Genomic DNA, 23,406 nt, shown 5'->3' with positions numbered 1-23,406 from the left:
GGAGGATGGAGAGAGGGGGTGGAGGGGAGGATGGAGAGAGGGGGTGGAGGGGAGGATGGAGAGAGGGGTGGAGGGGAGGATGGAGAGAGGGGTGGGAGGGGAGGATGGAGAGAGGGGTGGAGGGGAGGATGGAGAGAGGGGTGGAGGGGGAGGATGGAGAGAGGGGTGGAGGGGAGGATGGAGAGAGGGGTGGAGGGGAGGATGGAGGAGAGGGGTGGAGGGGAGGATGGAGAGAGGGGTGGAGGGGAGGATGGAGAGAGGGGTGGAGAGAGGGGTGGGAGGGGAGGATGGAGAGAGGGGTGGAGGGGAGGATGGAGAGAGGGGTGGAGGGGAGGATGGAGAGAGGGGGTGGAGGGGAGGATGGAGAGAGGGGTGGAGGGGAGGATGGAGAGAGGGGTGGAGGGGAGGATGGAGAGAGGGGTGGAGGGGAGGATGGAGAGAGGGGTGGAGGGGAGGATGGAGAGAGGGGTGGAGGGGAGGATGGAGAGAGGGGGTGGAGGGGGAGGATGGAGAGAGGGGTGGAGGGGGAGGATGGAGAGAGGGGTGGAGGGGAGGATGGAGAGAGGGGTGGAGGGGAGGATGGAGAGAGGGGTGGAGGGGAGGATGGAGAGAGGGGTGGAGGGGAGGATGGAGAGAGGGGTGGAGGGGGAGGATGGAGAGAGGGGGTGGAGGGGAGGATGGAGAGAGGGGTGGAGGGGGAGGATGGAGAGAGGGGTGGAGGGGAGGAATGGAGAGAGGGGTGGAGGGGAGGATGGAGAGAGGGGTGGAGGGGAGGATGGAGAGAGGGGTGGAGGGGAGGATGGAGAGAGGGGGTGGAGGGGAGGATGGAGAGAGGGGTGGAGGGGAGGATGGAGAGAGGGGTGGAGGGGGAGGATGGAGAGAGGGGGTGGAGGGGAGGATGGAGAGAGGGGTGGAGGGGAGGATGGAGAGAGGGGTGGAGGGGAGGATGGAGAGAGGGGTGGAGGGGGAGGATGGAGAGAGGGTGGAGGGGAGGATGGAGAGAGGGGTGGAGGGGAGGATGGAGAGAGGGTGGAGGGGAGGATGGAGAGAGGGGTGGAGGGGAGGATGGAGAGAGGGGTGGAGGGGGAAGGATGGAGAGAGGGGTGGAGGGGAGGATGGAGAGAGGGGTGGAGGGGAGGATGGAGAGAGGGGTGGAGGGGAGGATGGAGAGAGGGTGGAGGGGAGGATGGAGAGAGGGGTGGAGGGGAGGATGGAGAGAGGGGTGGAGGGGAGGATGGAGAGAGGGGTGGAGGGGAGGATGGAGAGAGGGGTGGAGGGGAGGATGGAGAGAGGGGTGGAGGGGAGGATGGAGAGAGGGGTGGAGGGGAGGATGGAGAGAGGGGTGGAGGGGAGGATGGAGAGAGGGGTGGAGGGGAGGATGGAGAGAGGGGTGGAGGGGAGGATGGAGAGAGGGGTGGAGGGGTGGATGGAGAGAGGGGTGGAGGGGTGGATGGAGAGAGGGGTGGAGGGGTGGATGGAGAGAGGGGTGGAGGGGTGGATGGAGAGAGGGGTGGAGGGGTGGATGGAGAGAGGGGTGGAGGGGTGGATGGAGAGAGGGGTGGAGGGGTGGATGGAGAGAGGGGTGGAGGGGTGGATGGAGAGAGGGGTGGAGGGGTGGATGGAGAGAGGGGTGGAGGGGTGGATGGAGAGAGGGGTGAGTGGAGGGGTGGATGGAGAGAGGGGTGAGTGGAGGGGTGGAGGGGTGGATGGAGAGAGGGGTGGAGGGGTGGATGGAGAGAGGGGTGGAGGGGTGGATGGAGAGAGGGGTGGAGGGGTGGATGGAGAGAGGGGTGGAGGGGTGGATGGAGAGAGGGGTGGAGGGGTGGATGGAGAGAGGGGTGAGTGGAGGGGTGGAGGGGTGGATGGAGAGAGGGGTGAGTGGAGGGGTGAAGGGGTGGATGGAGAGAGGGGTGGAGGGGTGGATGGAGAGAGGGGTGAGTGGAGGGGTGAAGGGGTGGATGGAGAGAGGGGTGAGTGGAGGGGTGGAGGGGTGGATGGAGGGAGGGGTGGAGGGGTGGATGGAGAGAGGGGTGAGTGGAGGGGTGGAGGGGTGGATGGAGAGAGGGGTGAGTGGAGGGGTGGAGGGAGAGAGGGGTGAGTGGAGGGGTGGAGGGGTGGATGGAGGGAGGGGTGGAGGGGTGGATGGAGAGAGGGGTGAGTGGAGGGGTGGAGGGGTGGATGGAGAGAGGGGTGAGTGGAGGGGTGGAGGGAGAGAGGGGTGAGTGGAGGGGTGGAGGGGTGGATGGAGGGAGGGGTGAGTGGAGGGGTGAAGGGGTGGATGGAGGGAGGGGTGAGTGGAGGGGTGGAGGGAGAGAGGGGTGAGTGGAGGGGTGGAGGGGTGGATGGAGGGAGGGGTGAGTGGAGGGGTGAAGGGGTGGATGGAGGGAGGGGTGGATGGAGAGAGGGGTGAGTGGAGGGGTGAAGGGGTGGATGGAGGGAGGGGTGAAGGGGTGAAGGGGTGGATGGAGGGAGGGGTGAAGGGGTGGATGGAGGGAGGGGTGAAGGGGTGGATGGAGGGAGGGGTGAAGGGGTGGATGGAGGGAGGGGTGAAGGGGTGGATGGAGGGAGGGGTGAAGGGGTGGATGGAGGGAGGGGTGAAGGGGTGGATGGAGGGAGGGGTGAAGGGGTGGATGGAGGGAGGGGTGAGTGGAGGGGGTGAAGGGGTGGATGGAGAGAGGGGTGAAGGGGTGGATGGAGAGAGGGGTGAGTGGAGGGGTGGAGGGGTGGATGGAGAGAGGGGTGAGTGGAGGGGTGGATGGAGAGAGGGGTGAGTGGAGGGGTGAAGGGGTGGATGGAGAGAGGGGTGAGTGGAGGGGTGAAGGGGTGGATGGAGAGAGGGGTGAAGGGGTGGATGGAGGGAGGGGTGAAGGGGTGGATGGAGGGAGGGGTGAAGGGGTGGATGGAGGGAGGGGTGAAGGGGTGGATGGAGGGAGGGGTGAAGGGGTGGATGGAGGGAGGGGTGAGTGGAGGGGTGAAGGGGTGGATGGAGAGAGGGGTGAAGGGGTGGATGGAGAGAGGGGTGAGTGGAGGGGTGGAGGGGTGGATGGAGAGAGGGGTGAGTGGAGGGGTGGATGGAGAGAGGGGTGAGTGGAGGGGTGAAGGGGTGGATGGAGAGAGGGGTGAGTGGAGGGGTGAAGGGGTGGATGGAGAGAGGGGTGAAGGGGTGGATGGAGGAAGGAGTGAGTGGAGGGGTGAAGGGGTGGGTGGAAAGAGGGGTGAGGGGTGGGTAGGTGAGTGGAGAGGGGTGGGTGGAGGGAGGGAGGGGTGGATGGATAGGTGGGGGGTGGGTGGATGGGTAGGTGAGTGGGTGGATGGGTAGGTGAGTGGGTGAAGCGGTGTCCCTGCTGTTGCCTCTGCCCAGTCTCACAAGCACAGCCTGGGTTTTCAGTCACTGCTGCAGTGTGGTTTGGGCTTTTGTTTTTTGGGTTTTAAACTGTGAACTTCAGAGTAGGCAGGGAAGAAAGGGAGACAAAAGCCAAGCAGCCAGCAAACAGCAGCTGACTGAAGCTGTGAAAAAGAAAAGGGCTGCACAGAGTGGATCTTCTCCACCCACATCTTTCTTTCAGCTCCTAACCTGCAAAAGGCACAGCCAGCTCCTCAGCAAGCAGAGCAGCACAGAGAGGAGGGGACACAGCACAGGGTGACCTCATTGTGGCCTTCCAGGATCTGAAGGGGGCTACAGGAAGGCTGGGGAGGGACTGCTCAGGATCTCAGGCAGTGATAGGACTAGGGGGAATGGAATGAAGCTGGAGGTGGGGAGATTCAGGCTGGAGGGGAGGAGGAAGTTCTTCCCCATGAGAGTGGTGAAGCCCTGGAATGGGTTGTCCAGGGAGGTGGTTGGGGCCCTGCCCCTGGAGGTGTTTAAGGCCAGGCTGGCTGAGGCTCTGGCCAGGCTGATCTAGTGTGGGGTGTCCCTGCCCATGGCAGGGGGGTTGGAACTAGCTGATCCTTGTGGTCCCTTCCAACCCTGACTGATTCTGTGATACTATGGGGCAGAGCCAGGGGGCACAGCACATGGGGCAGAGCCAGGGGAAGCAGGCAGAGGTGGCTGCTGGCACTGCTTACAGGAACACTGCCTTCATCTGGGTCCTGTGGCATGAGACACCCCAGCACCCCCCACCCAGCAAGCAGATCGTCCTGAGACCTCATAAGGGTATCCTGGGCTGCAAAATGCATCCTGGGCTGAGCCCCAGCAGTGTGGGCAGCAGGGGCAGGGAGGGGATTCTGCCCCTCTGCTGGGCCAGCTCTGGAGTCCTCAGCACAGCACAGCCAGGGACCTGTTAGAGCAGGGCAGAGGAGGCCACAGCAGTGCTGGCAGGGCTGGAAGCCCTCTGCTGTGAGGCCAGGCTGAGAGAGTTGGGGTTGTGCAGCCTGGAGGAGAGAAGGCTCCAGGGAGACCTTCTGGTGGCTTTTCAGGGCTGAGCAGAAAGCTGGGGACAGACTTTTTCCCCAGGGGCTGTTGTGACAGGCCAAGAGGTGATGGTTTGAGACTAAAAGAGGGAGAGTCAGACTGGAGGGAAAGAAGACATTTTTGACCCTGAGGGTGGTGAGAGCCTGTGCTGGGCTGCCCAGAGAGGTGGGAGCTGCCCCCATCCCTGGAACCACTCCAGGCCAGGTCGTTTGGGGCTCTGAGCAACCTGCTCTCATTGCAGATGTCCCTGCTGGGTGCAGAGGAGTTGGACTGGATGAGCTTTGAATGCCCTTCCCAAGCCAAAGCAGCCTGTGATACCTGCCAGAGACATGAAGCTGCCAAGCACTGACTCCTCAGCTGGAGCCTCAGACAGATCCTGTGATCAGCACAACAAACACAACTGCATCTCCTCCAGGCATCCATTTCCAATTAGATTGATGAGGATCTAGAATGAGACTCTCACCAGTTTTCAAAGCAAGCCCCAAGATCAATACCCCAAGAGTAAGCTCTGGGCTTTTTTGCATGTGCTACAAAGAGCAGTTTGGGAGCAGATGATCTAATAGACCAGGTATTGATTAATCAATCCCAGCCAGGATGCTAATGGGCTTCTCTTACAACAGCTGGCACTAGGAGGAAGGAGTGGGGCTGCTGAATGAGAGAAACTGGCTGTGTGGTGAAGTTTCAGAGCAAGGGGAAGACAGGCAGTGGGGAAATGGCCCTTCTGGAGATGGCTTTAAGTGGGCAGAGACTGGGAAGGAATGGAGGAACTGAGCAATGAATGGAGAAGGTAATAAATCAGAGGTGTTGGCTTCAAACAGCAGACATGCACCTTGTGATGTGCTGTGGCTGATATCAGTAACTGTCCTGTGCTGCAGGAACCATCACAGGAAGCTCTGTGGCAGAGCCCAGCATGGGTTTGGAGTCCAGAGTGCAGCAGCCTGAAGTCTCTGTTGTCCTCATGACCAGAGAAATGGTCTGGAGGGATTGCTAATCACAGAACCACCAAGGATGGAAGAGACCTCAGAGATCATCCAGTCCAACCTGTCACCCAGCACCTCCTGGCAACTAAACCATGGCACCAAGTGCCACATCCAATCCCCTCTTGAACACCTCCAGGGATGGGGACTCCACCACCTCCCTGGGCAGCACATCCCAATGGCTAACAACTCTCTGTGAAGAACTTTCTCCTCACCTCCAGCCTAAACCTCCCCTGGCACAGCTTGAGACTGTGGCCTCTTGTTCTGGTGATGGGTGCCTGGGAGAAGAGACCAACCCCCACCTGACTACAACCTCCCTTCAGGGAGTTGGAGAGAGCAAGAAGGTCTCCCCTGAGCCTCCTCTTCTCCAGACTAAGCAACCCCAGCTCCCTCAGCCTCTCCTCACAGGGCTGTGCTCCAGACCCCTCCTCAGCCTCATTGCCCTTCTCTGAACACCTTCCAGCATCTCAACATCTTTCCTAACCTGAGGAGCCCAGAACTGGACACAGGACTCAAGGGGTGGCCTAACCAGTGCTTTCCTGTTCCTGCTGGCCACACCATTCCTGATGTACTTGGCCCCCTGGGCACACTGCAGGCTCATGTTCAGCCTACTATCACGCTGTACCCCCAGGTCCCTCTCTGCCTGGCTGCTCTCAGCCACTCTGACCCCAGCCTGTAGCACTGCCTGGGGATGCTGTGGCCAATGTGCAGAACCTGGCACTTGGATGTGTTCAATCTCCTGCCCTTGGACTCTTCCCATCTGCCCAGCCTGGCAAGGTCCCTCTGCAGATCTCTCCTTCCCTCTAACAGCTCAACTCCTGCCCCAGCTTGGTGTCATCTGCAAATGTACTGATGATGGACTCCATCCCCTTGTCCAGGTCATCAGTGAAGACACTGAGCAGCACTCACGTTGTAGAGGATGTCAGTCCAGCCCTCCATGGTGATGCACTGGAAGACGGTGAGCACAGCAAAGAGGATGTTGTCAAAGTTGGTGATGCCATAGTTGGGCCCTTGCCAGTACTCCCTGCAGGTGGTCCCACTCTCACACTGCCTGGCAGGAGGCTCCTCTCCACAAGGAAAATCTCCCACAGCGTCACCTGCAGAGAAGAAGAGAGGAGGGGGAAGTGTTACTGCCTGGTGCTGCTGCATCCTGCTTGCACCACTGCATGAATCACAGAATGGGCTGGGTTGGAAGAGTACTTCAAGATCACCCAGTTCCAACCCCCTGCCATGGGCAGGGACACCTCCCACCAGCCCAGCTTGCTCAAGGCCTCATCCAGCCTAGCTTTGAACACCTCCAGGGAGGGGGCAGCCACAACCTCCCTGGGCAACCTGTGCCAGTGTCTCCCCACCCTCACTGGGAAGAATTCCTTCCTCATCTCCAGTCCAGTCTCTTCTAGCTTCAGTCCATTCCCTCTCATCCTGGCACTACAAGCCCTTGCAAAAGGCTCCTGCCCAGCCCCCTTCAGGTCTTCACCACAAGCCCTTGCAAAACTTGGTGCCATGGGTTAGCTGTTTGGGTGGGTTGGATTGGTTGATGGGTTGGATGCGATGATCTTGAAGGTCTCTTCCAACCTGGTTTGGTTTATTCTAAATAAAGCTATTCTAAAAGGCTTCTGCCCAGCCCCCTTAAGGTCTTCCTCCCCTCTCTAAGGTCTTCCTGAAGCCTTCTCTTCTCCAAGTTGTGCAGCTCTAACTGTCCCAGGTTGTCCTCACAGGAGGGTGGATCTGTTATACCTAAGGACCACAAGGGATGGCCAGAAAGGTCGCCAGCATCTTCCAGGGTCTGTCATCAAGTGCTGCAACCCCCCAGATGTGTTAGGAGCACCAACACAGAGCACTTTGGAAACCTAAAGCTCTGGGGTTTCAAAGCAAATGAAATAGTTGAGGGATGTTCCTGTTTCCACAGAGGTGCAAGGTGAGAAGTATGAAAGGGTTTTCAGAAGTGAGAGGCTATGGTAAGGGAGCAGCCAACTGCACCAAGGCAAATTCACCAGGGGGAAACCAAGATCAGCACCAGGAATAATACAGAATGAACCAGCTTGGAAATGACCTCAGAGATCATCCAGTCCAGTCTATCACCCAACACCAGCTGATCAACTCAACCATGGCACCAAGTGCCTCAGCCAGGCTCTTCCTAAACACCTCCAGGGATGGCGACTCCACCACCTCCCTGGGCAGCACATTCCCATGGCCAATCTCTCTTGCTGGGAAGAATTTCTTCCTAACTTCCAGCCTAAACTTCCCCTGGTACAGCTTGAGACTGTGTCCTCTTGTTCTGGTGCTGCTTGCCTGGGAGAAGAGACCAACCCCCACCTGGCTACAACCTCCCTGCAGGGAGTTGGAGAGAGCAAGAAGGTCTCCCCTGAGCCTCCTCTTCTCCAGGCTAAGCAACCCCAGCTCCCTCAGCCTCTCCTCACAGGGCTGTGCTCCAGACCCCTCCCCAGCTTTCTTGCCCTTCTCTGGACACCTTCCAGCAGCTCAACATCTTTCCTAACCTGAGGAGCCCAGAACTGAAGACAGGACTCAAGGTGTGGCCTGAGCAGTGCTGAGCAGAGGGCACAATGACCTCCCTGCTCCTGCTGGCCACACTGTTCAGGAATAATCATTGCAGAGAGCAAAGCCTGCAGGAGCAAAGCAAGGTTGTGACTGTGGCTCCAGGAGGAGTGTGTGACGTGTTTGTGTGTTGATTCAACACCTCAGTGCTGGGCAGCTCTCTCCAGCTCCCATATGGGTCACCACAGGCTTTCACAAGAGCCTGGGAGATGAGTCTGCAGAACAAAAATACCAACTCCACTTTTATCCCTCTTTGGCTTTCTGTTGCCAAGGAATGCTCTGAAATGCCTCCCCAGTGAGACCTGGCCAGGCTGGAGAGCTGGGCTGAGAGGAACCTCATGAAATTCAATGAGGGTAAGTGTGGGGGTCTGCACCTAGGGAGGAATAACCTCCTGCCCCAAGGAATCATACTCTGGGTGGGAAGGGACCTCCAGAAGTCTGATCTCCAACAGTCCAAGCAGTACAGGTGAGGTGCTGGGGTCCCATCCCTGGAGATATTCAAGGTGGGGCTCAACAGGGCTCTGGGCAACCTGATCCAGTTGATGTCCCTGCTGACTGCAGAGAGGGTTGGACTAACTGATCTTGGGGCTATTCAGTCTGGAGAAGAGAAGGCTCCCAGGTGACCTCATTGTGGCCTTCCAGGATCTGAAGGGGGCTCCAGGAAGGCTGGGGAGGGACTGCTCAGGATCTCAGGCAGTGATAGGACTAGGGGGAATGGAATGAAGCTGGAGGTGGGGAGATTGAGGCTGGAGGGGAGGAGGAAGTTCTTCCCCATGAGAGTGGTGAAGCCCTGGAATGGGTTGTCCAGGGAGGTGATTGAGGCCCTGTCCCTGGAGGTGTTTAAGGCCAGGCTGGATGAGGCTCTGACCAGCCTGACCTAGTGTGGGGTGTCCCTGCCCATGGCAGGGGGGTTGGAATTAGATGATCCTTGTGGTCCCTTCCAACCCTGACTGATACTGTGATACTATGATCTTTGGAGGTCCCTTCCAACCCAGACCATTCTGTGAACTGCTGGAAACCAGCTCTCTGACCTGGGGGTACTGGGGGACAACAAGATGACCATGAGCCAGCATTGTGCCCTTGTGGCCCAAGAAGGCCAATGGCATCCTGGGGTGCATCACGAAGAGTGGGGTCAGCAGCACAAGGGAGCTTCTCCTCCCCCTCTACTCTGCCCTAGTGAGGCCACAGCTGGAGTATTGTGTCCAGGTTTGGGCTGCCCAGTTCAAGAAGGACAGAGAATTGCTTGAGAGGGTAGAGCAAAGGGCTCTGAAGATGATTAAGGGACTGCAACATCTCTCTCATGAAGGAAGGCTGAGGGACCTGGGGCTTTTAGCCTGGAGAGGAGAATACTGAGGGAGGCTCTGATCAATGCTTATCAGCACTTCAGGGGTGGGTGTCAGGAGGATGGGGCCAGGCTTTTCTCAGTGGTGCCCAGTGACAGGACAAGGAGAAATGGGCACAGGCTTGAACTTAGGAAGCTCCACCTAAACATGAGGAGGAATCTGTGAACTTCTTGGCTTTGAGGATGACAGAGCACTGGCACAGGCTGCCCAGAGAGGTGGTGGAGTCTCCACCTCTGGAGTCATTCCAAACCCACCTGAACCCTGTCCTGTGCAACCTGCTGTAGGTGACCCTGCTCTGGCAGGGGCATTGGACTGGATGATCTCCAGAGGTCCCTTCCAGCCCTCACCATGCTTGTGCTCTGTGAAAATGCACTGTGCAGCTGCTATGAAGGGTTGGGATTTGGGTTTTTCACCTGTTTAAGAGAGACTAAAAGTGGTGCCATGGCTGGGGCAAACAGAGAAAAGGGGATTCAAGGTGAAAATGGCCAACAAATGTGGTGCCCTCCTCTCCTGGAACAGCTTCAGGGCACTTGGGATGGGTCAGCTGCAGAGGCTGGCTGCTTAAAAATAGTGCTGTGTCAGCAGAAGGAGGGTCAGGGGGAGGAAAACAGGTCAGGCATCCAGTGGGACATGCACTGCCTGTAGTGTTTGCCCATTTTTCACTAGAGAGAGATTTCCTCTGGCTCAGACCTGCCTGTCAGCCTGAGCAGCAAAGGCCTCGAGTAACCCCCTATGTCCAGAGAGAGAGAGAGATGATGGAGAGAGGGATTTAGAGAGCTGGAGCACTCCAGCTGGGGACAGACTGAGAGAGTTGGGGTTGTGCAGTCTGCAGAAGAGAAGGCTCTGAGGAGACCTCATTGTGGTCTTCCAGTATCTGAAGAGGGCTACAAGAAAGCTGGGGAGGGACTTTTGAGGGTGTCAGGGAGTGATAGGTCTGGGGGGGGATGGAGCAAAACTAGAAATGGGGAGATTGAGATTGGATGTGAGGAAGAAGTTGTTCCCCATGAGGGTGGTGAGAGCCTGGCACAGGTTGCCCAGGGAGGTGGTGGCAGCATCCTGCCTGGAGGTGTTTGCAGCCAGGCTGGATGTGGCTGTGAGCAACCTGCTGTAGTGTGAGGCGTCCCTGGCCATGGCAGGGGAGTTGGAAGTGGCTGAGCCTTGAGGTCCCTTCCAACCCTGACAATTCTCTGGTTCTATGAACCCTTTTGCCATGCTTTGCTCCTCACCATCCCTTTCCACTGCAGTTTATTACAGACCTCCCCAGGGATACAGCATCAGCAGGGCTCTAGCAACCTTTGCTGCTGACAGCTCTGCTCTGCTCACTTCCCTCCTCAGAGGGCTGAGGGTACAGCTGGTACCTCTCACATGGCTCCTGGTTCCAGGAAAAAAAACCCCAAGAGCCTGCTCCCTTTGGGGATTTGGACCAGAAACAAACACCAGCAGCCCCTCCTCCTCCAGCTGACCACCCCCTGCCAGAGCCATCTCTCCAGCGAGCTTCACATTTCCACGCTCAGGCCGACCTCTGGAGCCTGTGGCATCAGGCCTGGCTTGGTTAATGCACCTCTGTGGAGATGGAGAGCACTTAGGTTTTAAAAGGCTGGGCTGATGGCTTTGTGGCCTGCTCTGCTGCCTGCTCACAAGGGAGCACAGTGCCAGGAAGCTTCCCCCCTCGCTGCCTTTCCAGAAACCCTGCCGCAGTGCTGCCCGCCCCAGCACATCCCACCCCGCAGCTCCCCAGCCCTTGGGCACGCAGGAGCCAGTGCTGATCACAGCATCTGTCTGAGGCTCCAGCTGAGGAGTCAGTGCTTGGCAGCTTCATGTCTCTGTCAGGTATCACAGGCTGCTTTGGCTTGGGAAGGGCATTCAAAGCTCAGCCAGCCCAACTCCTCTGCACCCAGCAGGGACATCTGCAATGAGAGCAGGTTGCTCAGAGCCCCAAACGACCTGGCCTGGAATGGTTCCAGGGATGGGGGCAGCTCCCACCTCTCTGGGCAGCCCAGCACAGGGGCTCACCACCCTCAGGGTCAAAAACGTCTTCATTCCCTCCAGTCTGAATCTCCCTCTTATAGTCTCAAACCATCACCTCTTGGCCTGTCACAACATCCAACCTGAACCTCCCCTGATGCAGCCTGAGACTGTGTCCTCTTGTTCTGGTACTGGGTGCCTGGGAGAAGAGACCAACCTCTGCCTGTCTACAACCTCCCTTCAGGTAGTTGTAGAGAGTGATAAGGTCACCCCTGAGTCTCCACTTCTCCAGGCTAAGCAGCCCCCCTCCAGTCTGACTCTCCCTCTTACAGGCTCAAAGCATCACCTCTTGGCCTGTCACAACAGCCCCTGGGGAAAAAGTCTGTCCCCAGCTTTCTGCTCAGCCCTGCAAGGCCACCAGAAGGTCTCCCTGGAGCCTTCTCTCCTCCAGGCTGCACAACCCCAACTCTCTCAGCCTGGCCTCACAGCAGAGGGCTTCCAGCCCTGCCAGCACTGCTGTGGCCTCCTCTGGCCCTGCTCTAACAGGCACCTTCCCACACCACCCAGCCAGCAGAGCTGTGCTGCGGGGGGGCAGTGCCCCTGGCCATGCCACGTCCTCCCACCGAGATGCCAGGTGCCGCACGGCAGAGAGCTGCGGCACAGCCCCCGGCTTCTCGGCTCCGCTCCCTGCTCCTTGCTGGGAGCCTACCCAGCGAGCAAGAGTCACTTACACACCACATTACACATGACAAAAACCTGCTCCCAGGCCCCAAGCCTGGCACAGAGGCCTCTCAGTCACCACTGATGTCAGAGAGCTGCCCGCAGGGAACACAAACAGCTGGGGGGGGCTGGGGCTGTTTTGCCCTTTTCTGTTGACTGGGTTTTGAGGAAAGAAGGAAAACCTCTCTGCTCTTCTGCCCACCAGCTAAAGGCTCCTTGATGAAGGACAACAAGGCTGGGGAGGGGTCTGGAGCACAGCCCTGTGAGGAGAGGCTGAGGGAGCTGGGGTTGCTTAGCCTGGAGAAGAGGAGGCTCAGGGGAGACCTTCTTGCTCTCTCCAACTCCCTGCAGGGAGGTTGTAGCCAGGTGGGGGTTGGTCTCTTCTCCCTGGCAAACAGCACCAGAACAAGAGGACACAGTCTCAAGCTGTGCCAGGGGAGGTTTAGGCTGGAGGTGAGGAGGAAGTTCTTCCCAGGGAGAGTTGTTAGCCATGGGAATGTGCTGCCCAGGGAGGTGGTGGAGTCCCCATCCCTGGAGGTGTTCAAGAGGGGATTAGATGAGGCACTTGGTGCCATGGTTTAGCTGTCAGGAGGTGTTGGGTGACAGGTTGGACTTGAAGATCTCTTTAGGTCCTTTCCAACCCCTAACATCCTGTGAGCCTGTGGACACACTCACAGTATCAGCAAGGTTGGAAGAGACCTCAAAGATCACCAAGTCCAACCTGTCACCACAGACCTCATGACTAAGCCATGGCACCAAGTGCCACATCCAATCCCCTCTTGAATGCCTCCAGGGATGGTGACTCCACCACCTCCCTGGGCAGCACATTCCAATGGCTAATGACTCTCTCACTCCAGCTCTTCAATGTCCTTTTAGGAGTAAAGGGGTCCAAAAGTGAAGCCAGCATTCAGTGTAAGAACTTCAGAGCTTAGGTAGGAGCATAAGCAAAGCCCCAATCCCACTCTGCTATTGCCAAGCTCTGTGTAAACCACTTGCATCAAACCAGCTCCATGCTGGTCTTCAAAAGCTCTCTGAAGGATTCCCAGAGAGCTGGGAGGGATGTGTGCTTATTACCACTTGAATCCACATAAATAAATCAGCCTTAAAACCTGTGACTGCTGATGGGTGAGAACACAAGGCTGGGTTTTAAGGGCAGGCAGCTGCACCTTCAGTTGCAATCTTCTGGGGACAACCCCAACATTTTCCATCAGTGGATGTCCCAGCTAACCACCAGACACTAGCACTGCTCTAGAGGAACAGAAATTGAGTGGTTGGAAAATAATTGGCTTTTGGGGTGTATTTTAGTTGGACCAAGTTGTGAGCCATAGACAGGCCATGGACAGGTCCTGCCATGGCAGCTGGGCTCAGCCCAGCACCTCTGAGCTAATGCTCAGAGGTAATCCTCTCCCCACCTCCATCTGCTGGGGTTCATCACCCATTCTCAGACACAGCACTCACCCTGCAGTGCCCAATCTCCCTCAGCCTTTACTGAATCACAGTGTTAGGGGCTGGAAGGCACCTCCAAAGCTCAGCCAGTCCAACCCCCTGCCAGAGCAGGAGCACCCAGAGCAGCTCACACAGGAACACAGCCAGGAGGGTTTGGAATATCTCCAGAGAGGGAGACTCCACAACCCCCCTGGGCAGCCTGTGCCAGGGCTCTGGCACCTTCACAGTGACAAAACTTTTCCTCCTGTTTCCATGGAACTTCCTCTGGCTCAGCTTCCACCACTGCCCCTTGTGCTGGCATTGGGCATCCCCCAGCAGAGCCTGGCTCCAGCCTCTGGGCACTCACCCTGCTCATCTTTATCAACAGCAATGAGGTCACCCTCAGGCTCCTGCTCTCCAAGCTACAGAGCCCTCAGCTCCCTCAGGCTCTCCTCATGATGTCTCTTCATCATTTTTGTGGCCTTGTGCTGGACTCCTTCAAGCAGTTCTTGAAGTCCTTCTTGAACTGAAAGGTCCAGAACTGGGCACAATGTTCCAGATGGAGCCTTAGCAGGCCAGAGCAGAGGGGGAGGAGAACCTCTCTCAGCCTACTAACCACAGCCCTTCTAATCCACCCCATAGCCAATGAAGGACAATTCCAGAGAGAGAATAGAATTAACCAGCTTGGAAATGACCTCAGAGATCATCAAGTCCAACCTATCATCCAGCACCTTCTGATCAACTCAACCATGGCACCAAGCACCCCATCCAGGCTCTTCCTAAACACTTCCAGAGATGGTGACTCCACCACCTCCCTGGGCAGCACATTCCCATGGCCAATCTCTCTTGCTGGGAAGAACTTTCTCCTCACCTCCAGCCTAAACCTCCCCTGGCACAGCTTGAGACTGTGGCCTCTTGTTCTGCTGCTGCTTGCCTGGGAGGAGAGACCAACCCCCACCTGGCTACAACCTCCCTTCAGGGAGCTGGAGAGAGCAAGAAGGTCTCCCCTGAGCCTCCTCTTCCCCAGGCTAAGCAACCCCAGCTCCCTCAGCCTCCTCTTATAGGGATAGGAGACCATAAATGCCTTCATCACACCCTTGTGTAGACAGAGAGTAACCCACCAGCATCAGTTCATGAAGGGTGAGACAGAAAATAGCCATGGAATGGTTCAGGTTGGAGGGGACCACAAATATCATCCAGTTCCAACCTCCTGCCATGGGCAGGGACACCTCCCACAAGCCCAGCTTGCTCAGGGCCTTATTCAACCTGGCCTTGAACACCTCCAGGGAGGGGAACATACACAACCTCCCTGGGCAACCTGTTGCAGTGTCTCCCCACCCTCACTGTCAAGAATTTTGTCCTAATCTCCAGTCTCAATCTCTCCTCTCCCAGCTCAAAGCCGCTCACAGGATGTCAGGGGTTGGAAGGGACCCAAAGAGATTGAGTCCAACCCCCCTGCCAGAGCAGGACCATAGAATCCAGCTCAGGTCACTCAGGAACACATCCAGATGGGGCTGGAAAGTCTCCAGAGGAGACTCCGCAACCTCTCTGGGCAGCCTGCTCCAGGGCTCTGTGACCCTCACAGTGAAGAAGCTCCTCCTTGTGTTGAGGTGGAACCTCCTGTGCTGCAGCTTACATCCATTGCCCCTTGTCCTATGTCCCAGGGAGCAAGTGAGCAGAGCCTGTGCCCTCCCTCCTGACCCCCAGCCCTCAGATATTGATAAACATTTATTAAATCCCCTCTCAGTCTTCTCTTTTCCACACTAAAAAGCCCCAGGGCTCTCAGCCTCTCCTCACCAGGCAGTGCTCCATCCTGGTAGCCCTCTGCTGGACTCTCTCCAGCAGATCCCTGTCCCTCTGGAACTGGGGAGCCCCAAACTGAACACAGTACTGAAGATAAGGTCTCAGCAGGGCAGAGTAGAGGGGGAGGAGAACCTCCCTGGCTCTGCTGGCCACACTCCTCTGCATGCCCCCCAGGATCCCATTGGCCTTCTTGGCCACCAGGGCACATTGCTGTCCCATGGATAATGAGTTGTGGCTAGAGGAGCAACACAACATCACAGTATCACAGCAGTCCCCTAACCATCCTGGTAGCCCTCTGCTGGGCCCTCTCCAGCAGATCCCTGCCTCCCTTGTCAAGGTCCCTCCACAGCCTTCCTGCAGGGGAGCACAACAGCCTGGTCGTTACCTCTTAGGGCAGGCGGGTAAGGAGGAAGAGAACACAGGGAGTGTGGAAGAGGGCAAAGGAAGAGCAGCCTAAGAGCGGGAAAGGAGCACCCCCAATGAGCTGAGGGGCCCCAGGAGCCTGGTGGCAGGGTGCTGGAGCTCACCTGTCTCGTTGGAGAAGCAGGTTTTGTGGAACTTGCCCATGTAGAACTCCAGGCCGATGATGGCAAACATGACGATGGCGAAGAAGAGGAGCAGCCCGATCTGCAGCAAGGGCACCATCGCCTTCATGATGGACTTGAGCACCACCTGCAAGCCTGGGGGGCACAAGGAGAGACAAGCAGTCAGTCAAGGGAGGAGAACAAGGGGCTGGGGGTGAGGGCAAGGCAGGAGACAAGGGTTGTCTGAGGGCAGGTGGAGGGCTGGCAATGCCAAGCAGTGCTGCTCTTCCCAGGGTGCTGCAGGAAAGCTGCTGCAGCTGTGATGCACCTGAGGAGTGGGAGACAAGCAGGAGGGGCATCTTTTTCTGACCCCTTTTCTTCAGATCACAGAGTCATGCATCTCTGAAGGCACACAAATGGACTTTTCCCGCAGCCAGTGGGGTGCTAAGACTCAGCCTAGAGCTAAACCAGGTGCTTAAGGTAGAACCTGCACATCTCTGGAGCTTCAGAGGCACACAAATGGACTTTTCCTGCAACCAGTGGGGTGCTAAGACTCAGCCTAGAGCTGTCCCAGGTGTCTAAGGTAGATCCTGCACAGTGCTGGAGCTTCAGAAGCACAAAAATAGACTATTCCTGCAGCCAGGGCGGTCCTAAGACTCAGCCTAGAGCTGTGCCAGGTGCTTAAGGTAGAACCTGCACATCTCTGGAGCTTCAGAGGCACAAAAAAGGACTTTTCCTGCAACCAGTGGGGTGCTAAGACTCAGCCTAGAGCTGAACCAGATGCTTAAGCTGAACCAGATCCTTCACACCTCTGGAGCTTCAGAGGCACAAAAATGGACTTTTCCTGCAGCCAGTGGGGTCCTAAGACTCAGCCTAGAGCTGACCCAGGTGCTTAAAGCAGATCCTGCACAGTACTGGGTGCAGCAGCAGAGCTGGGCACCACTGTGGTACCTCTTGTCCCAGGGAGGAGTGGGAGCTCTGAGCTGAGCAGGAGCTACCTCTCCCTCCAGGCCACAGCAAACATCCACAGCACTGCCATGCCCATCCCCCCTGCTTCTGGAGAAACAATCTCCTCTCTCCAGGGCTGTGCAGGCACAGCTCTTTCCCTTGCACAAAGCCTCACCCTCAATGAAAAGCAGGGAGATAAGAAGAGGCTGAGCTGCCAGATAACGTCAGAGAGAGGCACACAACAACAAACCTCCAGTGATAAGCAGCAGCTGAAAGCCACCTTGCTGGCCTGTCCTAAGGTGTGGAGAATGAAGGTTCACCATCTTGCTGCTTTGCACAGCACTGCTGAGGTCAATAGGGGTGCAGGCAAGAAAAGAAATAAGGCAGGAAGAGAAGGCTCTGAGGAGATCTCATTGTGGCCTTCCAGGATCTGAAGGGGGAAAGCTGGGGAGGGACTTTTGAGGGTGTCAGGGAGTGATAGGACTGGGGGGGATGGAGCAAAACTAGAAATGGGGAGATTGAGATTGGATGTGAGGAAGAAGTTGTTCCCCATGAGGGTGGTGAGAGCCTGGCACAGGCTGCCCAGGGAGGTGGTGGAAGCCTCATCCCTGGAGGTGTTTGCAGCCAGGCTGGATGTGGCTGTGAGCAACCTGCTGCAGTGTGAGGTGTCCCTGCCCATGGCAGGGGGTTGGAAGTGGCTGAGCCTTGAGGTCCCTTCCAATCCTGACAGTTCTGTGATTCTATGATGTCCAGCACATGGAGCAGGGAAAAGATGGGAGAATCATAGCATGGCTTGAGTTGGATGGGACCTTCAAGATCATCCAGTTCCAGTAGCCCTGCCTTGGGCAGGGACACCTTCCACTAGATCAGGTTGCTCAAGGCCTCATCCTGCCTGGTCTTAAACAATTCTAGAGCTGGGACCTCTGCCACTACTCTGGGCCACTCATTCCAGTGTCTCACCACCCTCATAGTAGAGAGCTTCTAATGCCCAATCTCAGTCTCCCCTGCTCTGGTTTCAAACCATTGCCAGTGTCTCACCACCCTCATAGTAGAGAGCTTCTAATGCCCAATCTCAGTCTCCCCTGCTCTGGTTTCAAACCATTGCCTCTCATCCTGCTGCAGTGTGAGCTGTCCCAGCCCATGGCAGGGGGTTGAAACTGGCTGAGCCTTGAGGTCCCTTCCAACCCTGACAATTCTATGCATTCTATGTGTTGCACAGGAAAAATACTGATGGTGTAGGAGAAAAGCATGAAGCAGGCTGTGTCTGAGGACTCCTCAAGGCTGTGTGTTTACTACAGGAAAAATCCACAGCCCACAGCTCCCACAGCATCACTGCAAACATGAGAGCAATTAATGCTCCTTGGGAAAACATTCTGCTGGTCCACAAAGATAATCAGAGGGCTGGGAGCACCTCCCCTGCAAAGAGAGGCTGAGGGATTTGGGGCTGTTCAGCAGAAGGCTCCAGGGAGACCTTAGAGCAGCCTTCCAGTACCTGAAGGGGGCTACAGGAGAGCTGGGGAGGGACTGATTATAAGGGCAAGGAGCAATGGTTTGAAACTAGGGCAGGGCAGATTGGACATCAGAAGTTCTTTACTATGAGGGTGGTGAGACACTGGAACAGGCTACCCAGAGAAGCTGCGGATGCCTCATGCCTGGAATTGTTTAGTACCAGCTTAGATGAGGCTTTGAGCAGCCTGGTCTAGTGGAAGGTGTCCTTGCCCATGGCTGGGGGGGTGGATCTAGATGGATTACTGGTCGATGGTAGGCTGAACAGGAGCCAGCAGTGTGCCCAGGGGGCCAGGAGGGCAAATGACATCCTGGGCAGCATCAGGAAGAGTGTGGCCAGCAGGAGAGGGAAGTCATCCTGCCCTGTGCTCAGCACTGCTGAGGCCACACCTTGAGTCCTGTGTCCAGTGCTGGGCTCCTCAAGTTAGGAAAGATGTTGAGCTGCTGGAAGGTGTCCAGAGAAGGGCAACAAAGCTGGGGAGGGGTCTGGAGCACAGCCCTGTGAGGAGAGGCTGAGGGAGCTGGGGTTGCTTAGCCTGGAGAAGAGGAGGCTCAGGGGAAACCTTCTTGCTCTCTCCAACTCCCTGCAGGGAGGCTGTAGCCAGGTGGGGGTTGGTCTCTTCTCCCAGGCAAGCAGCACCAGAACAAGAGGACACAGTCTCAAGCTGTGCAAGAGGTGGTTTAGGCTGGAGGTTAGGAGGAAATTCTACACAGAGAGTGATTGTCCATTGGAATGTGCTGCCCAGGGAGGTGGTGGAGTCCCCATCCCTGGAGGTGTTCAGGAGGAGACTTGATGGGGTGCTTGGTTGCATGGGTTAGTTGATTAGGTGGTGTTGGATGATAGGTTGGACTTGATGAACTTGAAGGTCTCTTCCAACCTGGTCTGGTCTATTCTATGCTATGCTATTCTACTCTATGCTATTTCTATTCTATGCTATATGAGCTTCAAAGTCTCTCTTCAAACTCAAAGCATTCTATGGTATCACTGGGTGGGAAAGCACATCCTCCCGGGGGGAACATACAACCCCCACCAGGGCAGGGACACCCCTGAAGGGCCACCTCCTTCCCTGGCATCTTTAAACTGTCACTACCACAACAGCAGATCGCTGTGGACAAGCAGGAAGTGCAGGAGAAAGCAGCCAGCAGCATCTCATTAGAGATCTCATTCATAAATGACATCTTTCTCAAGCCTGACCCAGGAGCTCTCCTGAGTGGGAAGCCAGACTGAAGCCCTGCCCATGAAAGGCTGCTGATGGCAGGCAATGGTGGTGTTACCTGAGTGCACAGCACAAACCCTTGCTGGAGTTCTACAGCCCCAGCATTTCAATCCTGAAGCAGCCAGGCTGGAGGCAGAGCCAATGCCCCAACCCCCTGCCTGGGAGCAGAGGGAGCTGCTTGGATGTCAAGGGGTTAATGCAGAGAAGAGCAGAGCAGCCATGGAGCATCAGTTGCCTTTCACTGGCTCTTGCTGGAGGGGTGGGGGTGGGGAGTGGAATCTCTGTTCCACATTCAGAAGTGAAATCCACTCCTGACAGCAATCTGCTGCTAGCAGGCAGAGCAGCTGGTGAGCAGTGACAAACAAAATGCAATGGTGAGAGGACCTGGGTGGCTCCAGGCCATCAGCAAGTGATGAAGCAGCTCCTCACTGGAGCATTCAGACCCCTCACATTGGTGTGTGAAAGATATTAAGCTGCCCATTGAGTAGGCAGGACCAAGCTGCAGCTGCTCTTCCCCTTGCAGTCTCAAAGGGGTAAAATCCTCAGTGCAAGGTGCTCAGCTGATACAAAAATCATCCCAGCATCGTGGACTGGTGTGGGTCAGAAGGGACTTTCAAGCTCATCCAGTCCAACCCCCTTGCAGTCAGCAGGGACATCTGCAAACTGCAGCAGGTTGCTCAGAGCCCCAAGCAACCTGACCTGGAACGGTTCTAGGGATGGGGCAGCTACCTCCTCTATGTGGAACCGGGGCCAGGCTCTCACCACCCTCAGTCTAAACAAATTTCTTCCTTCTCTTCAGAGTAATTTTCCCTCTTTTAGTTTCAAACCATCACCCCTTCTCCTGTCACAGAATCACCAAGGTTGGGAGAGACCTCAAAGATCATCAAGTCCAACCTGTCACCCAACACCTCCTGACAACTAAACCACGGCACCAAGTGCCACATCCAATCCCCTCTTGAACACCTCCAGGGATGGGGACCTCCACCACCTCCCTGGGCAGCACATTCCAATGATGAACAACTCTCTCAGGGAAGAACTTTCTCCTCACCTCCAGCCTAAACCTCCTCTGGCACAGCTTGAGACTGTGGCCTCTTGTTCTGGTGCTGCTTGCCTGGGAGAAGAGACCAACCCCCACCTGGCTACAACCTCCCTTCAGGGAGTTGCAGAGAGCAAGAAGGTCTCCTCTGAGCCTCCTCTTCTGCAGGCTAAGCAACCCCAGCTCCCTCAGCCTCTCCTCACAGGGCTGAGCTCCAGACCCCTCACCAGCCTCGATGCAAGGGCAGGAGCTACAGCCTGTGAGGAAGCAAGGGGAGAAAATACTGCTCAGGAAAGTGTGCTCTAAGAGCACCTCTGGCTGTGAAGGTGACCTTATTGTGACACTCACTTGGGATTCCTGACACGAGCTTCAGGGGCCGCAGCACTCGGACGGCTCGCAGGGTCCGCAGGTCAAAGTCAGTCCCAGCAGTTGCTAGAATCCTGAGTGCAAAAGAGAAGAGAGAGGGAGGAAATGAGAGGTTGAATGCAAAGGCCTCTTTCCAAAGCATGGAGAACTGTTGTGTACAAGCAGGAAATGTTCAAGCTGCTTTAGATGTCACACCTGTGATGACACCATGCAGTGTGTCTGCTGAAAGCCATCGTCCACAGGCTCCTGCAGGGCTCCTCAGCCTGGCTCAGGCTAAGCCTTGGGGGTTGCAGTGTAGGAATTACAGTTGGCTTCCAATCTCTAGAACCTGCTACAACCCCAGAGGAGAGCAACCAACAATCAGGTTCCTACCCAGCCCTTGTTTTGGGAGCAAGATCTGACGGTAGCTCTCTCTCCAATGGGATTGCTAAGCATTATCTCTGTTTTCCTTTGCACACCCAGCAGTGATTTGTTCACATTGCCACAGAATCACAGAACCAACAAGGTTGGAAGAGACCTCAAAGGTCATCAAATCCAACCTGTCACCACAGACCTCATGACTAAACCAAGTGCCACATCCAATCCCCTCTTGAACACCTCCAGGGATGGGGACTCCACCACCTCCCAGGGCAGCACATTCCAATGGCTAACAACTCTCTCTGGGAACAACTTTCTCCTCACCTCGAGCTTAAACTTCCCCTGGCACAGCTTGAGACTGTGTCCTCTTGTTCTGGTGCTGCTTGCCTGGCAGAAGAGACCAACCCCCAGCTGGCTACAACCTCCCTTCAGGTAGTTGTAAAGAGCAACCTCATGTTGAGGTGGAACCTCCTGTGCTGTAGTTTATATCCATTGCCCCTTGTCCTCTCCCAGGGGGCAACTGCGCAGAGCCTGTCCCCTCCCTCCTGACCCCCAACCCTCAGATATTCATACACACTTACTAAATCACCTCTCAGCCTTCTCCTCTCCAGACTAAAAGTCTAGAGTTTGAGTGTGAGATATGCAGGATGCCTGCTGAACTCAGCAGCAGAGGATGTGGCTCTGCAGGGAGCACTCAGCCACACGGGGATCAAAACCCTGTCCTTGACTTACTGACTGACTTAGCTCTGCTGCCAGGCCCGGGCCAGGGAAGAGCAGGATCAGCACTGCCGTGTGGAAAGGGCCAGACTCCATCAGCAGGAGGTGCTGGAGCTCAGGAAAAAAGCATGCTGAGATGTTGGATGGAAGAGAGGCAGCAGCAAGCCAGGACCCGAGGAGCCAAGGCTCTGTGCTCCAGGACACCTGTTCCTACATTGCCAGCACCAGAAGTCTCACATTACATCAGCTCCATCCATGCAGCTCCAGCATAAGCAACAGGAGGCAACTGAAACCAAGAGCCAGCACATGCAGAGACTTCTAATTTAATCTTCTGCACCCATGCCAATGACTTCATTCCCCTTCTCCTTTCCCACCAGCCTCACAACTTAATTGCTGAGTTCTAAACCTCTGCAGCCTGGTAATAGTCCAAAGATAATCTCAAACATCCACCTTGGATATTGCTACTAACAGCACAATTAGTCTCCAGTGAGCCAAGATGGATTGGTGCTGTCAGCAGGCAGAGCCCTGCTTCCTGGTACAAGCTGAGAGGAGAGGAGCTCCATGCACTCATCACCTGGTATCTGAATTCAACACGAAAATAAGGAGTGAAGGGGGGACTGAACATGAGCCAGCAGTGTGCCCAGGTGGCCAAGAAGGCCAAGGGCATCCTGGCCTGCAGCAGGAACAGTGTGGCCAGCAGGGAAGTCCTTGTGCTCTGTGCTCAGCACTGCTCAGGCCACACCTTGAGTCCTGTGTCCAGTTCTGGGCTCCTCAGGTTAGGAAAGATGTTGAGCTGCTGGAAGGTGTCCAGAGAAGGGCAAGAAAGCTGGGGAGGGGTCTGGAGCACAGCCCTGTGAGGAGAGGCTGAGGGAGCTGGGGTTGCTTAGCCTGGAGAAGAGGAGGCTGAGGGGAGACCTTCTTGCTCTCTGCAACACCCTGAAGGGAGGTTGTAGCCAGGTGGGGGTTGGTCTCTTCTCCCAGGCAAGCAGCACCAGAACAAGGGGACACAGTCTGAAGCTATGCCAGGGGAGGTTTAGGCTGGAGGTGAGGAAGAAATTCTTCCCATCAAGAGAGATTGGCCATTGGGATGTGCTGCTCAGGGAGGTGGTGGAGTCCCCATCCCTGGAGGTGTTTAGGAGGAGCCTGGCTGAGGCACTTGGTGCCATGGTTTAGTTGATCAGATGGAGTGGAGTGCAAACAGCTAACCCTGCTCCTCAGGATCACATCCACCCCACATCCCTGAATCTCCACAACTGGAGTGGGGAACAGCTAACCCTGCTCTTCAGGATGATCCACACCTTGTCCTCTTCCTCCTCCTCCTTTAATGGCCTTTGAGTGGATTTATTTTAGCTCTTCCAGGTGATTTTTTTCAGGAGCAAGTGACAGAGGTGCTTTGCATCTCCACCAAGAGAGGAAGATGAGGAAGAAGAGGAACACAGGAGAGTGAGAGACAAGAAAAGATGATGAAACAGAGAGAGTTTCTATACATGTCTCTGCTTAGGAGCAACAACTTTGGGTCCAGCCTCAGTAAAGAG

At 56.3% G+C, this 23,406-nt stretch overlaps 1 protein-coding gene across 1 annotated transcript in view; it reads right to left on the bottom strand.

Annotated features, from left to right (window-relative positions):
• The window catches only part of CACNA1B (calcium voltage-gated channel subunit alpha1 B), a gene marked incomplete at its 5' end in the record, with an annotated part of 276,768 nt that extends 255,897 nt beyond the window's left edge, over positions 1-20,871 (bottom strand). Inside the window, 3 exon segments of the mRNA XM_068168969.1 lie at positions 6,298-6,485; positions 15,728-15,880; positions 20,780-20,871. Of these exon segments, the coding sequence (XP_068025070.1) occupies positions 6,298-6,485; positions 15,728-15,880; positions 20,780-20,871 (433 nt within the window).
• Between the last annotated feature and the right edge of the window lie 2,535 nt (positions 20,872-23,406).

Source organism: Melanerpes formicivorus, unplaced genomic scaffold (genome assembly GCF_026170545.1).
Source record: "Melanerpes formicivorus ecotype bairdi unplaced genomic scaffold, bMelFor1.0.p_v2 SCAF_162, whole genome shotgun sequence".
NCBI classification, from domain to species: Eukaryota; Metazoa; Chordata; class Aves; order Piciformes; family Picidae; genus Melanerpes; species Melanerpes formicivorus.
This window is presented reverse-complemented; position numbering and strand designations above follow the sequence as displayed.